The sequence below is a fragment of the Chionomys nivalis genome, chromosome 4 (genome assembly GCF_950005125.1).
Source record: "Chionomys nivalis chromosome 4, mChiNiv1.1, whole genome shotgun sequence".
NCBI lineage: Eukaryota > Metazoa > Chordata > Mammalia > Rodentia > Cricetidae > Chionomys > Chionomys nivalis.
In genome coordinates this window covers 21,054,857-21,072,862 of record NC_080089.1, presented here as the reverse complement: position 1 = coordinate 21,072,862, position 18,006 = coordinate 21,054,857, and the positions used below count along the sequence as shown (strand labels likewise).

At 46.0% G+C, this 18,006-nt stretch overlaps 1 protein-coding gene across 3 annotated transcripts in view; it reads right to left on the bottom strand.

Moving 5' to 3' along the window:
• The window catches only part of Carm1 (coactivator associated arginine methyltransferase 1), a 48,017-nt gene that overhangs the window by 16,401 nt on the left and 13,610 nt on the right, over nt 1–18,006 (bottom strand). For all 3 annotated transcript variants that reach the window (XM_057766350.1, XM_057766352.1, XM_057766351.1), the window contains exon 2: nt 4,284–4,409. In XM_057766350.1, the coding sequence (XP_057622333.1) occupies nt 4,284–4,409 (126 nt within the window). The remainder of the gene's footprint in view (nt 1–4,283; nt 4,410–18,006) is intronic.

Sequence of the window (18,006 nt, the reverse complement as noted above, 5' to 3'; positions counted from 1 at the left end):
TAAAGGCCAGCCAGGAAGCCATGTGGTGGTGACACACATCTTTAATCCCAGCACTCAAGAGGAGAGCAGGTATCCATGAATTTGAGGCCAGTTTGAGTCTGGTCTATGGAGTTAGTTCTAAGATAGCAAAGGCTACAAAAAGAAATCTTGTCTTAAAAAAATAAAAAACCATAAGAAAGAAAGGAAGAAAGAAAGAAAGAAGGAAAGAAAGAAAGAAGAGAGAGAGAGAGAGAGAGAGAGAGAGAGAGAGAGAGAGAGAGAGAGAGAGAGAGAGAAAAGGAAGATAAACAGTCAACAGCTAGGCAACTAGGTAGGCAGTATAGATAGACAGGACTCTGGAAAGAAGGTGGAGTCTCCAGACAGAGACAGAGGAAGCAGCATGGAGAGTACAGAGAGATGAGGTAACAAGCCACATGACAGAATGTGGATTAAAATAAATGGGCTAATTTAAATTATAAGAGCTAGTGGGACAAGCCTAAGCTAAGGCCAAACTTTCAAAATTAACAAGTCTCATGTCGCTATTTGTGAGCTGGCGGGCCAAAGAAAAAACTCCAACTACAATTCCCTGAGACTGAACTAATCCCAGGTAACATTACCTTTAAGATTTGTAATTTAATTTACCTTTATATCTATGGGTGTTTTGCCTGCATTTATGTCTGTAACACCCAAGGAGTCCCTGAGAGGGCTTTGGATACCCTGGGACTGGAATAACCAACAGTTCTGAGCTGCTATGTGGGCAATCGGAATTGAACTTGGGTCCTCAGCAAGAGTTCTTAACCACTGAGCCATTTCTCCAAACATTCCTCCCTAGCAATTTATTTTATGGGTATGGGTGTTTTGCCTGCATGCACCACTTGCATGCCTCATTCACATAGAAACCAGGAGGGGGTTTCAGATTTCCTCAAAATAGAGTTGCCAACAGTTCTGAGCTGCTGTATGGGGAATAGAGTGAGTGCTCTTACCTGCTGAACCATCTCTCTCTTGCCCTTGTCTTTAGATTTAAAATGTGGATGGTAATCCCTGGTGGTAGTATTTCCAACATATCTTAAGCTGGGTGGCAGCACACCCCTGTAATCCCAGCACTTAGGAAGCAGATCTCTGAGTTTGAGATCAAACTAGTCTACACATGCACAGTAAGTCCCAGGACAGCCAAGGTTACACAGAGAAAAATCTAGCTCCAAAACAAAACAAAAAAAAACCCAAATCAAAATTTTTACTTATTACTGTGTATGTTATGTGTGTGGAAGCACAGGCCATGGCATAAATGCGGAGGCCAGAGGAACTCTGTGGAGTTGGTTCTCTCCTTCCATCTTTGAATGTTTGCTAGGGATTGAACTCAGGACATCAGATTGTATAGCAGATCTTCATTTGCTAAACCATCTCTCCAGCCTCTAACACTTCTTTAATAAGAAATTCGGGAACTGGAAAGAATGTTCAGGGGGGGCTGGAGAGATGGCTCAGTGGTTAAGAGCATTGCCTGCTCTTCCAAACGTCCTGAGTTCAATTCCCAGCAACCACACAGTGGCTCACAACCATCTGTAATGGGGTCTGATGCCCTCTTCTGGCCTGCAGGCAAACACACAGACAGAATATTGTATACATAATAAATAAATATTTTTTAAAAAAAGAATGCTCAGTAGGTAAAGTGCTTGCCATGTAAGCATAAAGACCTAAGTTCAGATCCCCAAACGCCACATAAAAACCTGATGTAGTAGTGTTATGTCTCTCACTCTAAATGTAGAGATTAAAAAAAAAAAAAAATCCCAGGGGGCTGGAGAGATGGCTCAGCGGTTAAGAGCATTGCCTGTTCTTCCAAAGGTCCTGAATTCAAATCCCAGCAACCACATGGTGGCTCACAACAATCTATAATGAGGTCTGGTGCCCTCTTCTGGCCTGCAAACAGAATATTGTATACATAATAAATAAATATTAAAAAAAAATCCCAGAAACTTGTGGATCAGCTGGCCTGGTGTGCTCAGTGGTGAATATTGAGAGATTATATCTCAAACAAGGTAAAAGGTGATGACTTGACACATATGGAGCTATTCTCACTTCCACAAGTGTGCCAGCACAAGCACACCTACATTCCCATTCACATGCACGCACACACAAAAATTAAATCAACCACGAATCTGGATTCCAGCAGACCCTCTTCCACTAGGAATACATTCTAAATTTTTCCTGAAATGGCTGAAGTGCCCCTTCCATGAGCTATGTTGCATGTGCATGTAAAACTATGAGTGTTTATTTAGCTCAGAGCACACATATAAAAAAACCTCTGGGGCTGGAGAGATGGCTCAGAGGTTAAGAGCATTGCCTGCTCTTCCAAAGATCCTGAGTTCAATTCCCGGCAAGCACATGGTGGCTCACAACCATCTGTAATGAGGTCTGGTGCCCTCTTCTGGCCTGCAGACATACACACAGACAGAATATTGTATACATATACATAATAAATAAATAAAAGAATCTTTAAAAAAAAAACAAAAAACTCTGTGTCAACAAGAAGATTTTTTTTTAAAACAGACATGTAGCCCAGGCTGGCCTTGAATTCCTGGTCCTCCTGCCTCTACCATCTGAGAGCTGGGACTGCAGGTGGGGCTAGGACTTCAAGCATGTCAGACAAGGGCTCAACCACTGAGCTACATCTTAGTCCCTCAAATTTAAAGAATTCTTTTCAATTTTTTGGGACAGTGTCTCATGTGGTCCAGGTTCCCTCTTAGACTTGCAACATGAGGCTAACCTTGCACTCCTGATACTTCTGCCTTACTTCCTACATGTTAGGATTACAAAGAAGGGGAGGAAGGGGGAGGAGGTGAGGGGGAAAGGAAGAAGCCTGAGGATGCTTGTGCAAGTGACAAGGCAGCAAGACTTCTCATGGCAACAACTCTATTAGAGGCACAGATAACCTGGGGAGACAGTGAAGGGCTCTGGGAAACCAGCAGCCCCTCCCTGTACCAGCCAACAGACTCACCTAGGCATTCCACTGACCAAGTCCTGTCACAGGACATTCACAAGCCTGGCCATTGCTTTCAAAACCCCGGAGCCCCAGTTATGCTCACCTGGGTTTCCACAAGTCATCCTCAACAACCTCAGGTGTCTGCCAGCTGGTAGTGGCGCACGCCTTTAATCCCAGCACTCAGGAGGCAGAGGCAGATGGATCTCTGTGAGTTCGAGGCCAGACTGGTCTACAAGAGCTAGTTCCAGGACAGGCTCCAAAGCTACAGAGAAACTGTCTCAAAAAATAAAAAACAAACAAACAAAAAAATCATGTCTAATGACAGGCCTGCTAAGAGTCCCCAAAGGCTTCTTTAATCAGAGTGAAGCCTCTGTCTACCTCTAGGCTACATCTCACCCCTCCTCTGGGGTTCTAGCCACAGCTGAGACAACTGGCCTCAGGCCTAACCCAACTAGCTCTCTAAGAGGCTTAGGTATGGCAAGAGCGTCAGGATGGCCCTTTTGGAGTAACAGACAAAGAACTGAGACCCAGAGAATCCAAAGCAGCACCTGTTTAACATCAAAAATACATTCTTACTGAGGACGTGTCTCTTCATTCGACTAGGTTTTTCCTCCCTCTTTTTTTAGGATCAAGGATCTTCGTATTCTGGCTTTTCAGGATGGTTTCAAAGTCTTGTGCTCAAGTGATTCTCATATTCTAGTCTTCTGAGAAGCTGAGGCAATGAACTAGGCTATGACTGTAACTTATATTCATGTCTTTAAGCAGGGATCCTCAGCCTCCTCAGCAGCTGGGACTACAAGTGCACAGGATGTGTATGTGTGGTGGTGCCTGTGCATGTGGATGATCAGCTTTGGGTGTCATTCCTAAGAAATGTCCACCTTAGGCCTTTTTATTTTATTATTATTATTTTTTTTTTTTTGGTTTTTCGAGACAGGGTTTCTCTGTAGCTTTGAAGCCTGTCCTGAAACTAGCTCTCTAGAGCAGGCTGGTCTCGAACTCATGGAGATCCGCCTGCCTCTGCCTCCCGAGTGCTGGGACTAATGGCTTGTGCCATCGCCAACTGGCATGTCCACCTTTTTTAAGGCAGTCTCTCTATCTTGGAGCTCTGATGAGGCAAGGTTGGTCGGCCAGTGTGAGCTGCGGGGATATGCCTGTCTCCATCTCTTCATCTCTGGCAATCTCAGAGATTACAAACTCATGCTACCAAGCCTAACTTTTCATGTGGTGCTAAGGGTTGAGCTCAAATCGTCATGCTTGTGTGACAAATGCTCCTATTAATTGACCACTTCTCCATCTCCCAGGCTACAGAACAGAGCCAAACACATACCGTGGGGTGTGGCGAACTGGATGAGGACGCTGTTGCAGCCCAGTGTGATGATGAAGGACTGTCTGCCCACACGACTGCACTCTGTCTCTCGGGACACTGAACACTTGAACACACACACATCTTCATCTGCAAGAGAGAGGGGACACTGGCATGAGCAACAGTGGCCTGGTGATTGCCTTGTTTTAGTGTGTCCCTGATCCCCAATCCTTTTAGGATGCTTTGTAAATACTTTGAAGTGCTGTGGGTGCTTTGCCACCCATGTCTCAGTGAAGAAAAGTAGGGGTGACTATGCTGCAGGGACACTACCAGGGTCCTCAGGAGCTCAGTGTCTCACAGGTGAAGACAAGCATGTTCCCAGCTGAAGGCCTGGGCCCCCAGAGACCACCAGTCCCCATATAAACCAACAGGTGGGGACAGCACAAGCAGAGTCATCCTTAATGAGGGGTAGAGACATCCTTAGGAAAACACAGACAACTAAAGGCTAATGAAGGAGTTGGGGCTTTGGAATCTTGATCCTGCCAAGGGGCATTTGTTCGGGTCCCTGAGTTACAAAGGGTCACTGGACTTTATAGCTGTCAGATGGAAGTAACCAAGAATCCTTCGTTCTCGGGGACAGTGACTGTGTCCTTAGTCATGGGAGCCATGCAACCTAGACTTCTGTGTCCCCTACAGCTCCTCAGTAGGATACAGCAAGCCATGGTGTTTCTTATGTTTCATATGGGGCTGGTTGTGGGTTGTGGGACAGGGATCCAGGGAGCTATTGTGTATGCTCACTTACATGGCCCAGCAGCCAGGAAGCAAGCACTACATGCCCATCACAACCATATTTTCTAGTTATTTATTCAACAAGAACCCAGTATATGAAGGATGAAGCCATTGTCCCTAGGAAAAGGACAGACTGATTGAGCAGTGTTGTTATCCCACGGCACCTGTGTAGTACTACTTCTGGTTTAAGCTTTTTAAATTTTATTATTGATATGTATTGCATATGTGTGTGTTTGTGTACGTGCATCTGTGCATGCTGGTAAGCATGAAGTCAGAAGCTGGTTCTTCTACCGTAGATCCTGGGACTCAAACTCAGTTGCTAGGCTTGTGCAATAGACCTTCCTCACTGAGCCATCTCCAGGGCCCCCATGAAACACTTTTAATCTTAACTCAGCCAGAAGATACAGATAATGGACCAGTCTGTCTCGTCAAATGGGCAACACCAGGTGAGAAAAACCACTGAGAACTATTTTAGAGTGAAGGAGATACAACAGAGGCAGCCAGTAAGTAGCCAGTAGACCCAGGCCTGGATCCATTACACCAGATAGATGGTGTGAAATGAGACACTGGCTCTATGGGCTTCCAAGAATACTGCCCCCCTCACAGGGTCTCAAGTAGCCCAGGCTAACCTGGAACTCCATGCAGCTTGAACTCCCACTTTCACTGCACCAAGAGCTGGGGTTACAGGTGCGCACACTGTGCCTGGTTTATGTGGTGCTGGAGTAGAACCAGGGCTGTGTGTAAGTGGTCTACCAACCGAGCTAACGCCCAGCCCTGACACCTTGTTCCTAGAACACAAGTGCAGCAGTGAGTGAGCTCACGGACCAATGCTCTCACGTGCTTGCCAGCTAAGTAGCAAAACAGAAAATACGCTGATGGAAATGCGATTGAAGACATGTTTCCAAGAGCCGTGCAGCCAAAATCAGGTGAAAAGAACAATTAAGTCGATAGTCTCCAATTCAAGAGTCACACAAAGCTTCAGTAATCAAAATATAGTCTTCAAAAAGTACAAGATAGACTAGCAGAACAGAAACATATCACAGAAACAAATCCTGCCATTAATGGCCAAGTGACTTCCCACAAGGGTGCCAATGGAGAAGCAAGCATCTCGAATAAAGGAACACTGGAACATCTGGACATTCACTTGGAAAACTATGCAACTGGATCCTGACCTCACACCACAAGAGCTAACTCAAATGAATCTGGTCTATGCAAGAGTTCAAACTAGAAGACTCCTGGGTTAGTAAGAGTTTCATGACTCAGTGGGTAATAGCACTTGCTACCAAGCTTGACCATCTGAGTTGAATTCCTGGGAAGGAAAGAACTGACTTCCAAAAATCTTTCTCTGATATCCACATGTGTACACACACACAAATGTAATTTAAAAACCTACAGGATGGGGCTAGAGAGATGGCTTAGTGGTTAAGAGCACTGGGGGCTCTTCCAGAGGTCCTAAGTTCAATTCTCAAGTCACATGGTGGTTCATAATCATCTAAAGTGGGATATAATGCCAACAGAACACTCATACCTAAAAAACAAAAAGTAAAAAACCTATAGGGCTCTTAGAAGGAAACACAGGGATAAATCTGTGACTATGATTTGCAACGGATTCCTAGCTATGAAACTAAATATGAGAACTATAAACTGTAATTTGTATTTTATTTTATGTGCACTGGTGTTTTGCCATGGATGTCAGGTCCCCGGGAACTGGATTGCAGACACTTGTTAGCTGCCATGTGGGTGCTGGGAATTGAACTCAGGCACTGTGGAAGAGCAGTCAGCTGAACCATCTCTCCAGTCCATAAATTGTAATTAAAAAAATTAATCCCTGGCCACCCTGAGCTACACATTGAAACCCTGATCTTAAGAAAAAAGAAGAAGGGGGGGAAAAGGCAGACAGGGCCTTGTACTTTCGAGGTAAGTGCTCTATCACAGCAATAAACATAATACAACAAAACAAAAATGAAAATAAACAACTCCAGCAACTGTCTATGAGATGTCACTTCTCATAGGGTCAACAAAACATCTACAATTTAAACAATGACATGAAGCAAGTAAATGGAGAGATGTGGAAGAGCAAACATCTCAAAAGGGGATGTAGCCAGGTGAGTACACTGACCACCTGACACAGCAGCTTTGTCCCCAGCTATGTCCCCCACAGAGAACAGCAGGCAGGGCTGCAAACAAATGCTTGTTTGCAAACAGTCAGGTATGGGGGCTACAACAGTTGCTGTCAGTCAGGAGGCCAAGGCCAAGATGGTTGCTGAATCTTAGCCCAGGAGTTCAAGGGCCAACCTCGATAGCATAGCAAGATATCAAAGAAAGAAAAGAACATGGGGCCGGCTTAGTTGGCAGAATGCTTGTCTGAAATGAAGGAAGCCCTAGACTCCATCCCTAGCACAGCATAAACTATATAAAGTAGTAGGAGTGCTGCAGAGCAGTTAAAAAGGCTTTCAGGAGGTGCAGGCAGGACAATCAGAAGTTAGAAGAGAAGAGGAAGGAAGACAAACAGAAACAGAAGACTGTTTATTTCCAATAGTCAAAACTAGACACAACTCAAATTCCATCAACTGATTAATGGATAAACAGAATCAGATAATGGTGTTATTTAAGCATAGAGAGAAACAACATCAAGACCAGCTATAGACTGGAACACTACCAGAAATGCTGTCAGAAGAAAGGGGCAGCCACAAATGCTGTGCAATAAATACTGCATTCAATGGAACTGCAGAAAGGGTAAACTGAGGTGGCCAGAACAGACTCAGTTGCCAGGGGTTCCAAGAAGGCAGAGGAAGAGCAAGAGCTTCCTAGTGTAGGTTTCCTTTGAGGTGATGACAGGGTTTTGGAAATAGCTAAAGGTCACAGTTATATAACACCAAATAAACTCAATGCCACTGAGTTGTTCTTTAAAATGGTTCGTGTTAGTTTATAAGACTGTCATTTCAATAGAGAAAGAAAGTTGATCCCTACCTGACAATAGTGTGCAAGGGGGCCTACAGTGCTCACAGGACCATGGCTCCCCTGTTGCTCTGTTTAGCCCAGAGCAGGGCCTCACTTAGGGCAAGTGTGTGCTTCTAGTTCCAGCTCCAAGAGGGCTCCAGGAAGGTGCCTCCAGTTTGGTGCCTGGGACCACACCCCTCCTGGGACAGAAGATAAAGGTGATCTTTGGGCTGGGTCTGTATGATGATAAGACCCCAGAGTGCTTGTTTACCCAGTTGCCCTAGGTGCTCCTTTAGAACCTGGCACCAAGCAGGTCACCAAAACACCAGTAGTGGGTGACAACAAGGGCAGGGCTAGGGCCAAGGCTACCAGGGCTGAGGAATCTGATAGCACAGATGAAGGAGTCAGTATTCTCTGAGCATCACAGCCAGCCCCGTGGCCTATTCTCTGAACACAGGAGGCACAGGAACCTTTCTGATGTACCCATGCAAACTAACAAACCAGCTGCACCACAGCCCCCCATTTAGGTGGCCTGGAATACAAGCTTGGCTCTAAAGAATTTGCAAGACACATGCAAAATCCTGGGTTCCATCTCTACAAAAATAAACCAAAAGCAAACCTCTCCTTTGGCAGAGGTCACATGCATGCCTAGAACCCCAGCTGGCCAGGTTCATCAGTATCAAGGGAATAACGTAGAATGACAAAGCAGGACACTCAATGTCCTCCTCTGATCTCCACGCAAGTATGTGTGTATGTATGCACACTAACAGTAACATGTGCACATACAACACACACATGCACACATATTCATATATACACAGGGAGGGTTAAGCTAGATATGTTAGTTCACATCAGTCAAGCTCAGGCCACTGTTATGATTTCTTTCTCCAGAGTCCCTAGGAGATAACCAGAATGGTAGGTTAACTGGTGTATTATCAAACGGGTCTCAAACAGAGCACAAAGAATAGGCCCTAAACTGAGGGGTTTGAACAGTGTTGAGGACCCTAGTCCTGGTCATCAGAGCCTGATCATTTCAAGTTCTGTGGCCAAGGGGGGTGACAGAAGACAGCTGCACAGGGCAAGTGGGACACAGATTCCTTCCGTGATAGGAAGACCTTCAAGACAGCCCATGTTGCTACCTACAAAAAAAAAAAAAAAAAGTCCCTCATCTATCCACATCATAAACCCTTAATTTTTGCCACGAGATAGCCACCCAACACTTTACAAATGCCCCTCGTTTCCTCAATACGTCACCAACTTGCTCAGAGGGTAAGGATCTTACTCAAAGTCACACAGCCAGCTGGACTCTGGTGATTGTCTTCAGAGTTACTGCTCCTGACCAAGGTTGCAAGGACTTGACAGCATCCTGAAGTGGCCACATTTCTCTAAAAAAGAGCCATCATCTATTACAACTCCTACATCTATTGTAGGAGTGTAACTCAGTGGTAAAACTCTTGCTAAGCATTTGTTCAGCCCTGGGCCTCAACCCAGCACCACTATTAGAAAAGAAAGAAATCTGTGTCACAATGACTCAATTCGGCCTGCAGCAGACTTCAACAAGTAAACAAATAACTACAGCTGTATCAATACAACTTTATTGACAAAACCAGGCAGAGGGCCATGTTTACTTCACTGGAGTATTATGTTTAGAATTAAGGGGTAGTGTTAAGACCTCTTTCAACTCGTTTCCTCATTTGCTTACCAGACATAGATAATGAGAATATCCACTTCCCATCAGAGACTTTAGGAACCACTATGCAAGTCTGGAGATGCACCAAAGCCAGTGTGGCTGGGAGACTACGAAAAACCTCTCAGTGAGTGCAGAGAACCTGTAGAGCAGTGGTTTTCAACCTTCCTAATGATTCGACCCCATACAGTTGTTCATGTTGTGGTGACCCCGACCATAGAATTATTCCATTGCTACTTAATTGTACTTTGCTACTGTTATGAATCATAAAATATTTTTGGAGACAGAGGTTTGCCAAAAGGAATTTCGAGCCACTGGTTGAGAACTACTGTTGTAGAAGAAGGAGGGCTACCAAGTTGAGGGGCAGCATGAGGCCTAGGCAGACATACAGCTCCCAGAACCTAGAAGTTCCCACAGCCATGGGCAGCACCAGGAAGATTCTTAAGCTAGGAGACATGAAAGGGAACTAAGTCAAGGCGGAAGGGCTGGGGATGCAAGCTACCCTGTTCCCCACCTGTCAGAGAACTCCTCTAACACTTGCCGTAGACCTGCTACCTCCCCAGGACAGAAGAATCTTGCTGAGGCTCAGGAGCCCCTGACCAGTTTCAGGGAATACGCAAAGCCTCTGTAACTTTCTGACCTACCCTATTAGTCATGTACCTCTAATTCAGTCCAACTGCTAGGCTCCCCTCTACTCAACATCCTCCCCTCTGCACACACTCAGGAGGCAGAGGTCACCTGAGCTCATGAGTTCAAAACCAACCTAGCATAGTGAGACCCTTCTCAAAACAAACATGCCGGCTGTAGGGGCTCATACCTAGTCTCTAGCATTTGGGAAATTAAAGCTAAAGGATCACCTTGAGTCTGAGGTCAACATGGATATACGATGAGTTCCAGGTCAGCCTGGACTATAGAAAGAGATCCTGTATCCAAAACACAAAGTGGGTTGGGGAGATGACTCTGGGTAAAAGCAGTAGCTACATAAGCTTGCAGGCCTGAGTTCCATCCCTAGAACTTCTCATGTGAATGAAAAGTTGAATAGATAGCCAGCATCTGTAGTCCCAGCATTCCTGCAAGGAGACAGAAGGCAGAAATAGGAGAATCACCTAGAAGCTCACAAGTCAGCTGACCTAGTCAGTATTGGCAGAAACAATGATACTTTGCTTTAACAAGGAATAAGGTCAGAAACAACTCTCAAACATTGGCCTCTGACCTCTACACAATGTGCCAGTATATGTACATATGTACACCCATGCATATATACAAAGTAACAACAAAAACCTCCCTGAACTCCAACAAGTAAATAGGAAAATAATACTCATGGCTTCCTGGTTTCTCAGAGTGTTCAGTAAGAAGTCCTGAGTTCACACAGGTCTAAGAGGCCCTCTATAGCATCATCTGTTTCACTGAACCCTGTCTGGTCCAGCCACTAGCTTACCCCATTCTCACATCCCTTGAGCATGGGCAAAAGTTCTCTCTAGGTTCTGTGGTTCTTGGACAGGAACACCCTTGCTCTTCCCCTGTGTACTTGTCATTTCTTCTCAGGTCTTTCTAGACAAGTTCCCACTGCATAGTGGAAGTTGTTACACTCACGTAACATCTGCCTATGCTTTTCTGGTCCATGTCAGGCATATGTGGCTACTCCACTTAAAGGAAGGATACTGGTCTCAATGGTGTGTCCTCCAACCGCTGACTCCCGCCTCCCCAGCAGGAGTTCAGTGTGTGGAAGCACAAAGACTCAGGTCCAAATGCTAAGCCTGCCCTGTCTATATCTAAGTGTAGCCGGAGATCTTCCCATTGCTTGAAGGTCACTGTTTCCTATCCCTTGTCTAGAAAGCAATAGGGCAAGCAGGAATCCCTTGATTCCTTAAACCATAGGCTAGAGAGACCAGCAGGGGTGTGCAAGACCTGAAGGGAAGCTCTTCTCCAGTGGAACCTTCTATCTGCTTAAGGAGAGGGAGGAGGGGCAACAGAGTGACACTAAAAAGTAGCTACTTTTCAAGGTGAGACAAAGGGTCAACAGCACCCCACACCCTCACCTTCCCATCAGGAGGCTATTTTACTGCTACCCATAGAGGAGCTACTAAAACTGCCCATCTCAGGCACTTGTTGGGAAGCACACACATGTGACACGTATGAAGTCTTTCCTTAAAGCAACTAACACCCACAACAAGGCTCTTCACCTTCCAGAAGAGCCATTCCACAGTGAGAGGAGGGTTGGAAAGAAAGAAATCCTTCTACGGCTGCAGGTTCCACGCCTCCCCCCAAACTCTCCCCAAGACCAAGATAAAACCCTGAGCCCACCCAGTCTTAGCCAGTGCACCAAACACAGGGACAGGGTCCAGCTGTGAACACAAGGACTGAGTCTTGTTTCACATGCTGAGAGCTGTCAGGGGTGAGAGGCAGCCAGTGAGAAGACAAGAACACAGAAATGGTGAGTGCTGGGAGGAAGGAGACAGGCTGATGCACAAGGATGGGGTGTAAACTGTCTTACAAACACCCCTGTTGCCGAGAGGTGGTGTCGTATGTCTTTAATCCCAGAGGCAGAGGCAGGTGGATCTTTGTGAGTTCGAGGCCAGCCTGGTCTACAAGAGCTAGTTCCAGGACAGGCTCCAAGCTACAGAGATACCCTGTCTCAAAAAAAATCCAAAAAAACAAAAAACAAAAAAACAACCACAAAACAAACTAACACCGCTGTTCCACGGCCCCCCACCTCCAACCCCTGCAGTAACTTTGCCTCCAAACCACTGCCCATCAAAGGTTTCTCCTCTATCTTATATGGCTAGATCACTGTGGAGCCAGTCTCCCAGCTGAGAAGGGGCTAAAATGAGTTCTGATATAGGAGGGCTACAGTTCAGCTGCAACCCTGGGTCTTGGTTCCCTCACTTGTCTAAGAGAGTGTCTAACATTCCCAGGGTAGGAAGACTGATAGAACCCCCCAGAAGAGGCTAGGCAGCCCATGGAGGGGTGGTATTGAAAGCAAGGTGTTCATAGTACATCTGTGAAGCAGATATAAAGGGGTGAAAGCCCTTCTCTGCTGTGTGATGGAGGTGGAAGTGCTTAATAGTCATGATGGCTGTCACCAGTGATCACCCACTGTTATGGAGAGAGTTGGCCCATGAGCTCAGCCAGATCTTTCTCTTGTTATAACCTAAGGCAAGATGATCTGCTGTCCTCAGAAAAACTGGGAAGTGGCTGCAGCCAGTCTGCCTGCCCTGGGCCATCTGAGGACTATGAGGTCACCCTGGGTTCTTCTGCCCTGGCCAGGTGAAGCACTGGCTCTCTTCTCAGGTCCCCAGACCAGGGAACTTTCTTTGCCTTCCTTATCCTACACAGTTCTACTTGCAAACAAGCACAAAGCCATCCTCAGATACAGTAATAATAAAGTTCTGAACACAAAAGCTAATACCTACTACTTAAATGAACAAATGAATGGCCAATTAAAAAGTAGTTATTTTGTTTTTCAAGACAGGGTTTTTCTATATTGCCCTGTCTGTTCTGGAACTTGCTCTTGTAGACCAGGTTAGCCTCAAACTCACAGAAGTCAGTCTGCCTCTGCCTCCTGAGGGCTTGAATTAAAGATGTGCACCACCATGTCCAACTAAGAAGTAGATTTTTGACCTGTGGTAGTGCATGCCTTTAATCCCAGTACTCCAAATAAAGGTGGATCTGAGTTTGAGCCGTGTCTGTCGTGAAAGCACAAAGACCTGAGTTCAAAATCAGAACCCAGCCAGGCGCTGGTGGCGCACGCCTTTAATCCCAGCACTTGGGAGGCAGAGGCAGGCAGATCTCTGCGAGTTTGAGACCAGCCTGGTCTACAAGAGCTAGTTCCAGGACAGGCTCCAAAACCACAGAGAAACCCTGTCTCGAAAAAACCAAAAAAAAAAAAAAAAAAAAAACCAAAAAAAAAAAAAATCAGAACCCATATTAAAGCACAATTGTGGACTAGAGAGATAACTCAGCAGTTAAGAGCACTGGCTATTCTTTCTGAGGATTGGGTTTTAATTCCTAGCACCTACACTGCATAATTGAGTGTAACTCTAGTTCCCAGGTATCCACTTCATGGGCACTGCATACATGTGGTATACAAACATGCAGGCAAATCACTCATACACATAAAAATCTTTTTTGGGAAAACAAAAAACACGGGGCTGAAGAGATAGCTCAGTTGTTCTTCCAGAGAACCCTGGTTCAATTTCTAGCACTCACATGGCAGCTCACAACTGTCTGTAACTCCAGTTCTGGGGGTCCACCCTTACACAGACATGCATACAGGCATGTAAAATAAAAATATATTTTTTAAAGATTTATTTATTGTGCATACAGTATTCTGCCTGCAAGAGGGCACCAGATCTCATTACAGATGGTTGTGAGCCACCATGTGGCTGCTGGGAATTGAACTCAGGACCTTTAGAAGAGCAGGCAGTGCTCTTAACCACTGAGTCATCTCTCCAGCCCTAAAATAAAAATAAACAAACAGGTATGGTAGTACACATTTGCAATCCCACCGCTAGGGAGGCAGACATTCAGTAAATGAAAAGATTTTAGTAGAGAAATGAAATCACAAAGCTGTCCTCTGACCTCCACATGTATACCATGGCATAGATTACCTACAATATGGGTATATAAACACAATGATTATTATTATTTTTTAACAAACGAAAGTGGATGGCACCTGAGAAAGAACATCAATAGAGGTCATACTCTGGCATTTGCACACACAGTGCAACACACACACCAAGCCACATGCAGAATAGGGTATAAGAAAGAGAAGGGGCAGAGATGAAGGGAGTAGGAGGGGCTAGTGTGGAAACACAATTCCAACAAGCACTGTGGCTGCCCCAGGTAAGGGAATACCTTTCAGGTCAACCTTCCACACAGCTCTATATACACAGGACAGTGAACGCTTCTCCAGCTTGACCAGGACCAGGGCCAGAACTACAGAGACGTGTGCCTAGAGGAACATACATTACAGAAGAGTAGACAAATGGGACATAAGTTTGTCTGTATTCCTGGGTGACTGACCCAAGCAAGGGCACAGCGCACAGGAAAGATTGGCCTGGCTTTTCATGACACACCCTCCTGAGTTGATAGAACTTTTATCCTGTACACAGAAGATAACCAGACATACAGTGTTGGCTGCTATGAGGCCTGACTCTGGATCCTGATGTATTGGGGAGGTCAGGGGCACAAGCCAGTTTTATTCCTCCATGCATAGTTCTCCCAGAGTCAACAGCATTCACTCCTCAACACCAGAGTGAGTGATAGAGGTGGGGCAGGCTGAGCTGTACCAGGTCAAGTTGCCCCAGGCAGTCCAGCTCTAGGCTGCATTCCAGGCAGCTGTTACCTGGGAAAGCTGCCCTCTGCCCCTGGCCAGGATGACCAAACGCCAGAGCAGATCTGGAGTCAGTCAGAGTAAACTTAAACTTTAATTGTCTAGAAAAATCAAACCAGTCACAGCCCAGAGTGTTGTCATGAGGATGAACACACCCTGTGCCTGTGGGAACACTGAAGGGTGGGGTTAACACAAAGCACCCATCTCAGCAAGGGGCAGAGACAATCAGTGGGGAAGAGGGCCCTCAGAGAAAATCCTAGGCACAGCAATAGTAAACATAGCATAGGTGTGTCTCCACCTGCTCAAAATAGTTTCCAATTTATCAACCAAATGATGACTCCTAGACCTAGTTTACCTGGAAGGCCCTTATAGTCAAAGGGCTGACACAGGAATCAGTTTCATATACCACTTGTAATCTCTTGGGAGGGAATGTGTAGATGGTGCCTAAGTTTCTGTGCGTGCTGGCTAGGCAAGCTGCTCTACTGACAAGCCATGCCCAATTCCTCACTGGGGGGTTAAAGGCAGCAGCTCTACAGGTTGAGCCACAGCCAAGCCTCTGGAGGAATTTAGGTGGGGCTCTACGGTAGCGTTTTCAGCCATTTCAATAAAGCCCCCAGGGCTGACTCCCTTCATTAGCATAAAGTGCCCCGTGGCAGCTGCAAAACTTGGCAGATATATTAATTACAGACCCACGAGGTCTTTAGTGGACAGGATATTTAAGTGGCCTGGAAGCTGGGGTAGGATGAAGCATGTGGAAGAGCAGTTGGGGGAACCTCAACATGGAGGGGTGGTGGCTGAGACATTAAACTGCCAGAGGCAGGAAGCTCCACAAACCACCTCACAAAGGTGTGAGTCAGGTGGGGGAAGGGCAGTTCCCATCAACTGGCCTGCAGTTGATGGGAGAAACAGGATGTCCTGGAGCTGTAGGGCAGCGAGAAAGGCCTTCATTGGGTCCTTGAGGACTCCAGGAGCACAGGATGTTTGAGTAGAAGTTATACATCCCGTTCAGGCTCAAGGGCTGACTCTCCAGATGTGGCTCCAAAGGCTGTGCAGGCTAGAGGTAGGCCACGGTTGCTTGTAGTGGGAGTGGACCACAGCAGTGCAGCCAAGAGAGGTGTCTCGCTTGAGGAACTCTGGAACATTCTGCCTTGGCCAGTCAGTGATGCAGAACTAGGACGGAGATCTCAGGGGAGAACTTCTCCAAGTCAAAGATATAAGTGACTTGTGTCACCAGAATTTGAGGAATGAAAGGAATTGGGGAGGCGAGCAGCATTAGAGCTATAGGCCTGGTGACTAAATGCAGGCTGTGGAACCAAAACAACTGTCATTCACCTTGTGCATTTTTAAAAACAAGGAGAGGAGAGCTGTATCTATCTACTGGGACTCCCTCTCCCAGGTGGTGAGAGGCAATCAATAGGGACTGAGAAAATGGCCCAGTGAGTTAAGAGTCTTTGCTGATAAAGCAAGACCACCTGAATTCAAATCTCTAATGCCTACATAAGAGCTAGGTACGGCCATGAATACCTGTAACCCCAAAACTGGCGAGCACAGATAAGTGAATTCCTGACACTCACTGACTAGCCATGTGACAGAATCCATAAGCTTCAAGTTAAGTGACAGACCCTGTCTCAAAAATAAAAATGTGGACAGCAATAGAGGAACATCTCTTGATGTTCTTTCTCTTCTGTATATGTACTTACAGGTACATACACTCGAACACACACACACACACCAGTCAGTGAGGCTGGGGAGTCACTTGAGTAAGTAAAGCGTTAGCTGTACAAGTGTGAGGACCTGAGTTTGAATCTCCAGAATTCATGTAAGGCTGGACACAAGTGTACCCAGCTGTAAAGTAATCCGAGTGCTCCCAACAGAAATGGGAGGTGGAGATGGGAGACTCCCCAGAAGCTCACAAGCCAGCCAGTCTCAGGTGGCTGCAAATAAGAGACCCTGCCTCAAAATAGGTGGATGGTGGGGGCCAACAGCTGAGGTAGTTCTGACACCATACATACACCACCACCACCAGATGTACACAATTTTAAAACAACAACAAAATAGATGGATTTTAGTGAGGCGCATGACCAGTCAGTCACGATGGCTACACTTCACATTAGTTAGGGCCTGGATGCATGGATGAATCAATAAGAAGGGGCACAAGCATGTATATACTGCCAACCCACCCAGACTGAGGAGTGGGCAAGTGTCCCTCAAGGGCACATGACAAGTCCAGAAAGACCCTCCATCTCCCTTTCCAGCTCCTCCTGGGTCTGTAAGTCACCTCCCCGGCCCCCAAATCTGTCTTTTGTTTGGGGCAGAAGTTCAAGACAGAGTTTCTCTGTATAACAGCCTTGGCTGTCCTGAAACTTGCTTTGTAGACCAGGTTGGCTTCGAACTCACAGGGATCCACCTGCCTCTGCCTTCCAAGTGCGGGGAATAAAGGAGTGCAAGAGCGACACCACACTCAGCCTCCTGCATCTGCCTTTATCTCCATAACAAGAGCATGCTCTTTTGTTAGCACTAATCCACTAGGGGTTATCTGGCAGCATCCTCAGTCTCATCCCATCTGTGCTGATGCGTAGGTTTCTAAAACCCAAACTATTCTGCACTGCCATGTGCATCTATACAACGAAAATGAGTCCCACCTTGGGGAACTTAATTAGCTGAAGCAACAGCCAATAGCACTGAAAGTAAACAGTTTTGATATATCTTGCCAAAATATGGATAACAAATGGCTTTAAAGAGGTAGACAAAAACATGGGTGCAGGGGAGGAGGCTCTCAGGCTGAGTACAAGGAGTATAGCCCAGAAAAATAATTTGAGCTTATTTCCAAGAATGGTATCCTTGAAGCAGAGGACAAGCAGAAGGTGGCTGAAAAGGAGGGGAGCTGCTTGTACCAACAAAAACTTCCAAAGCAGAGAGACAAGCTTGCTGTAGGGTCAGGCTCACTGGCTGATTTTGGGCAGCAAGTTACACAGGTACTGAATACCCACAATAGT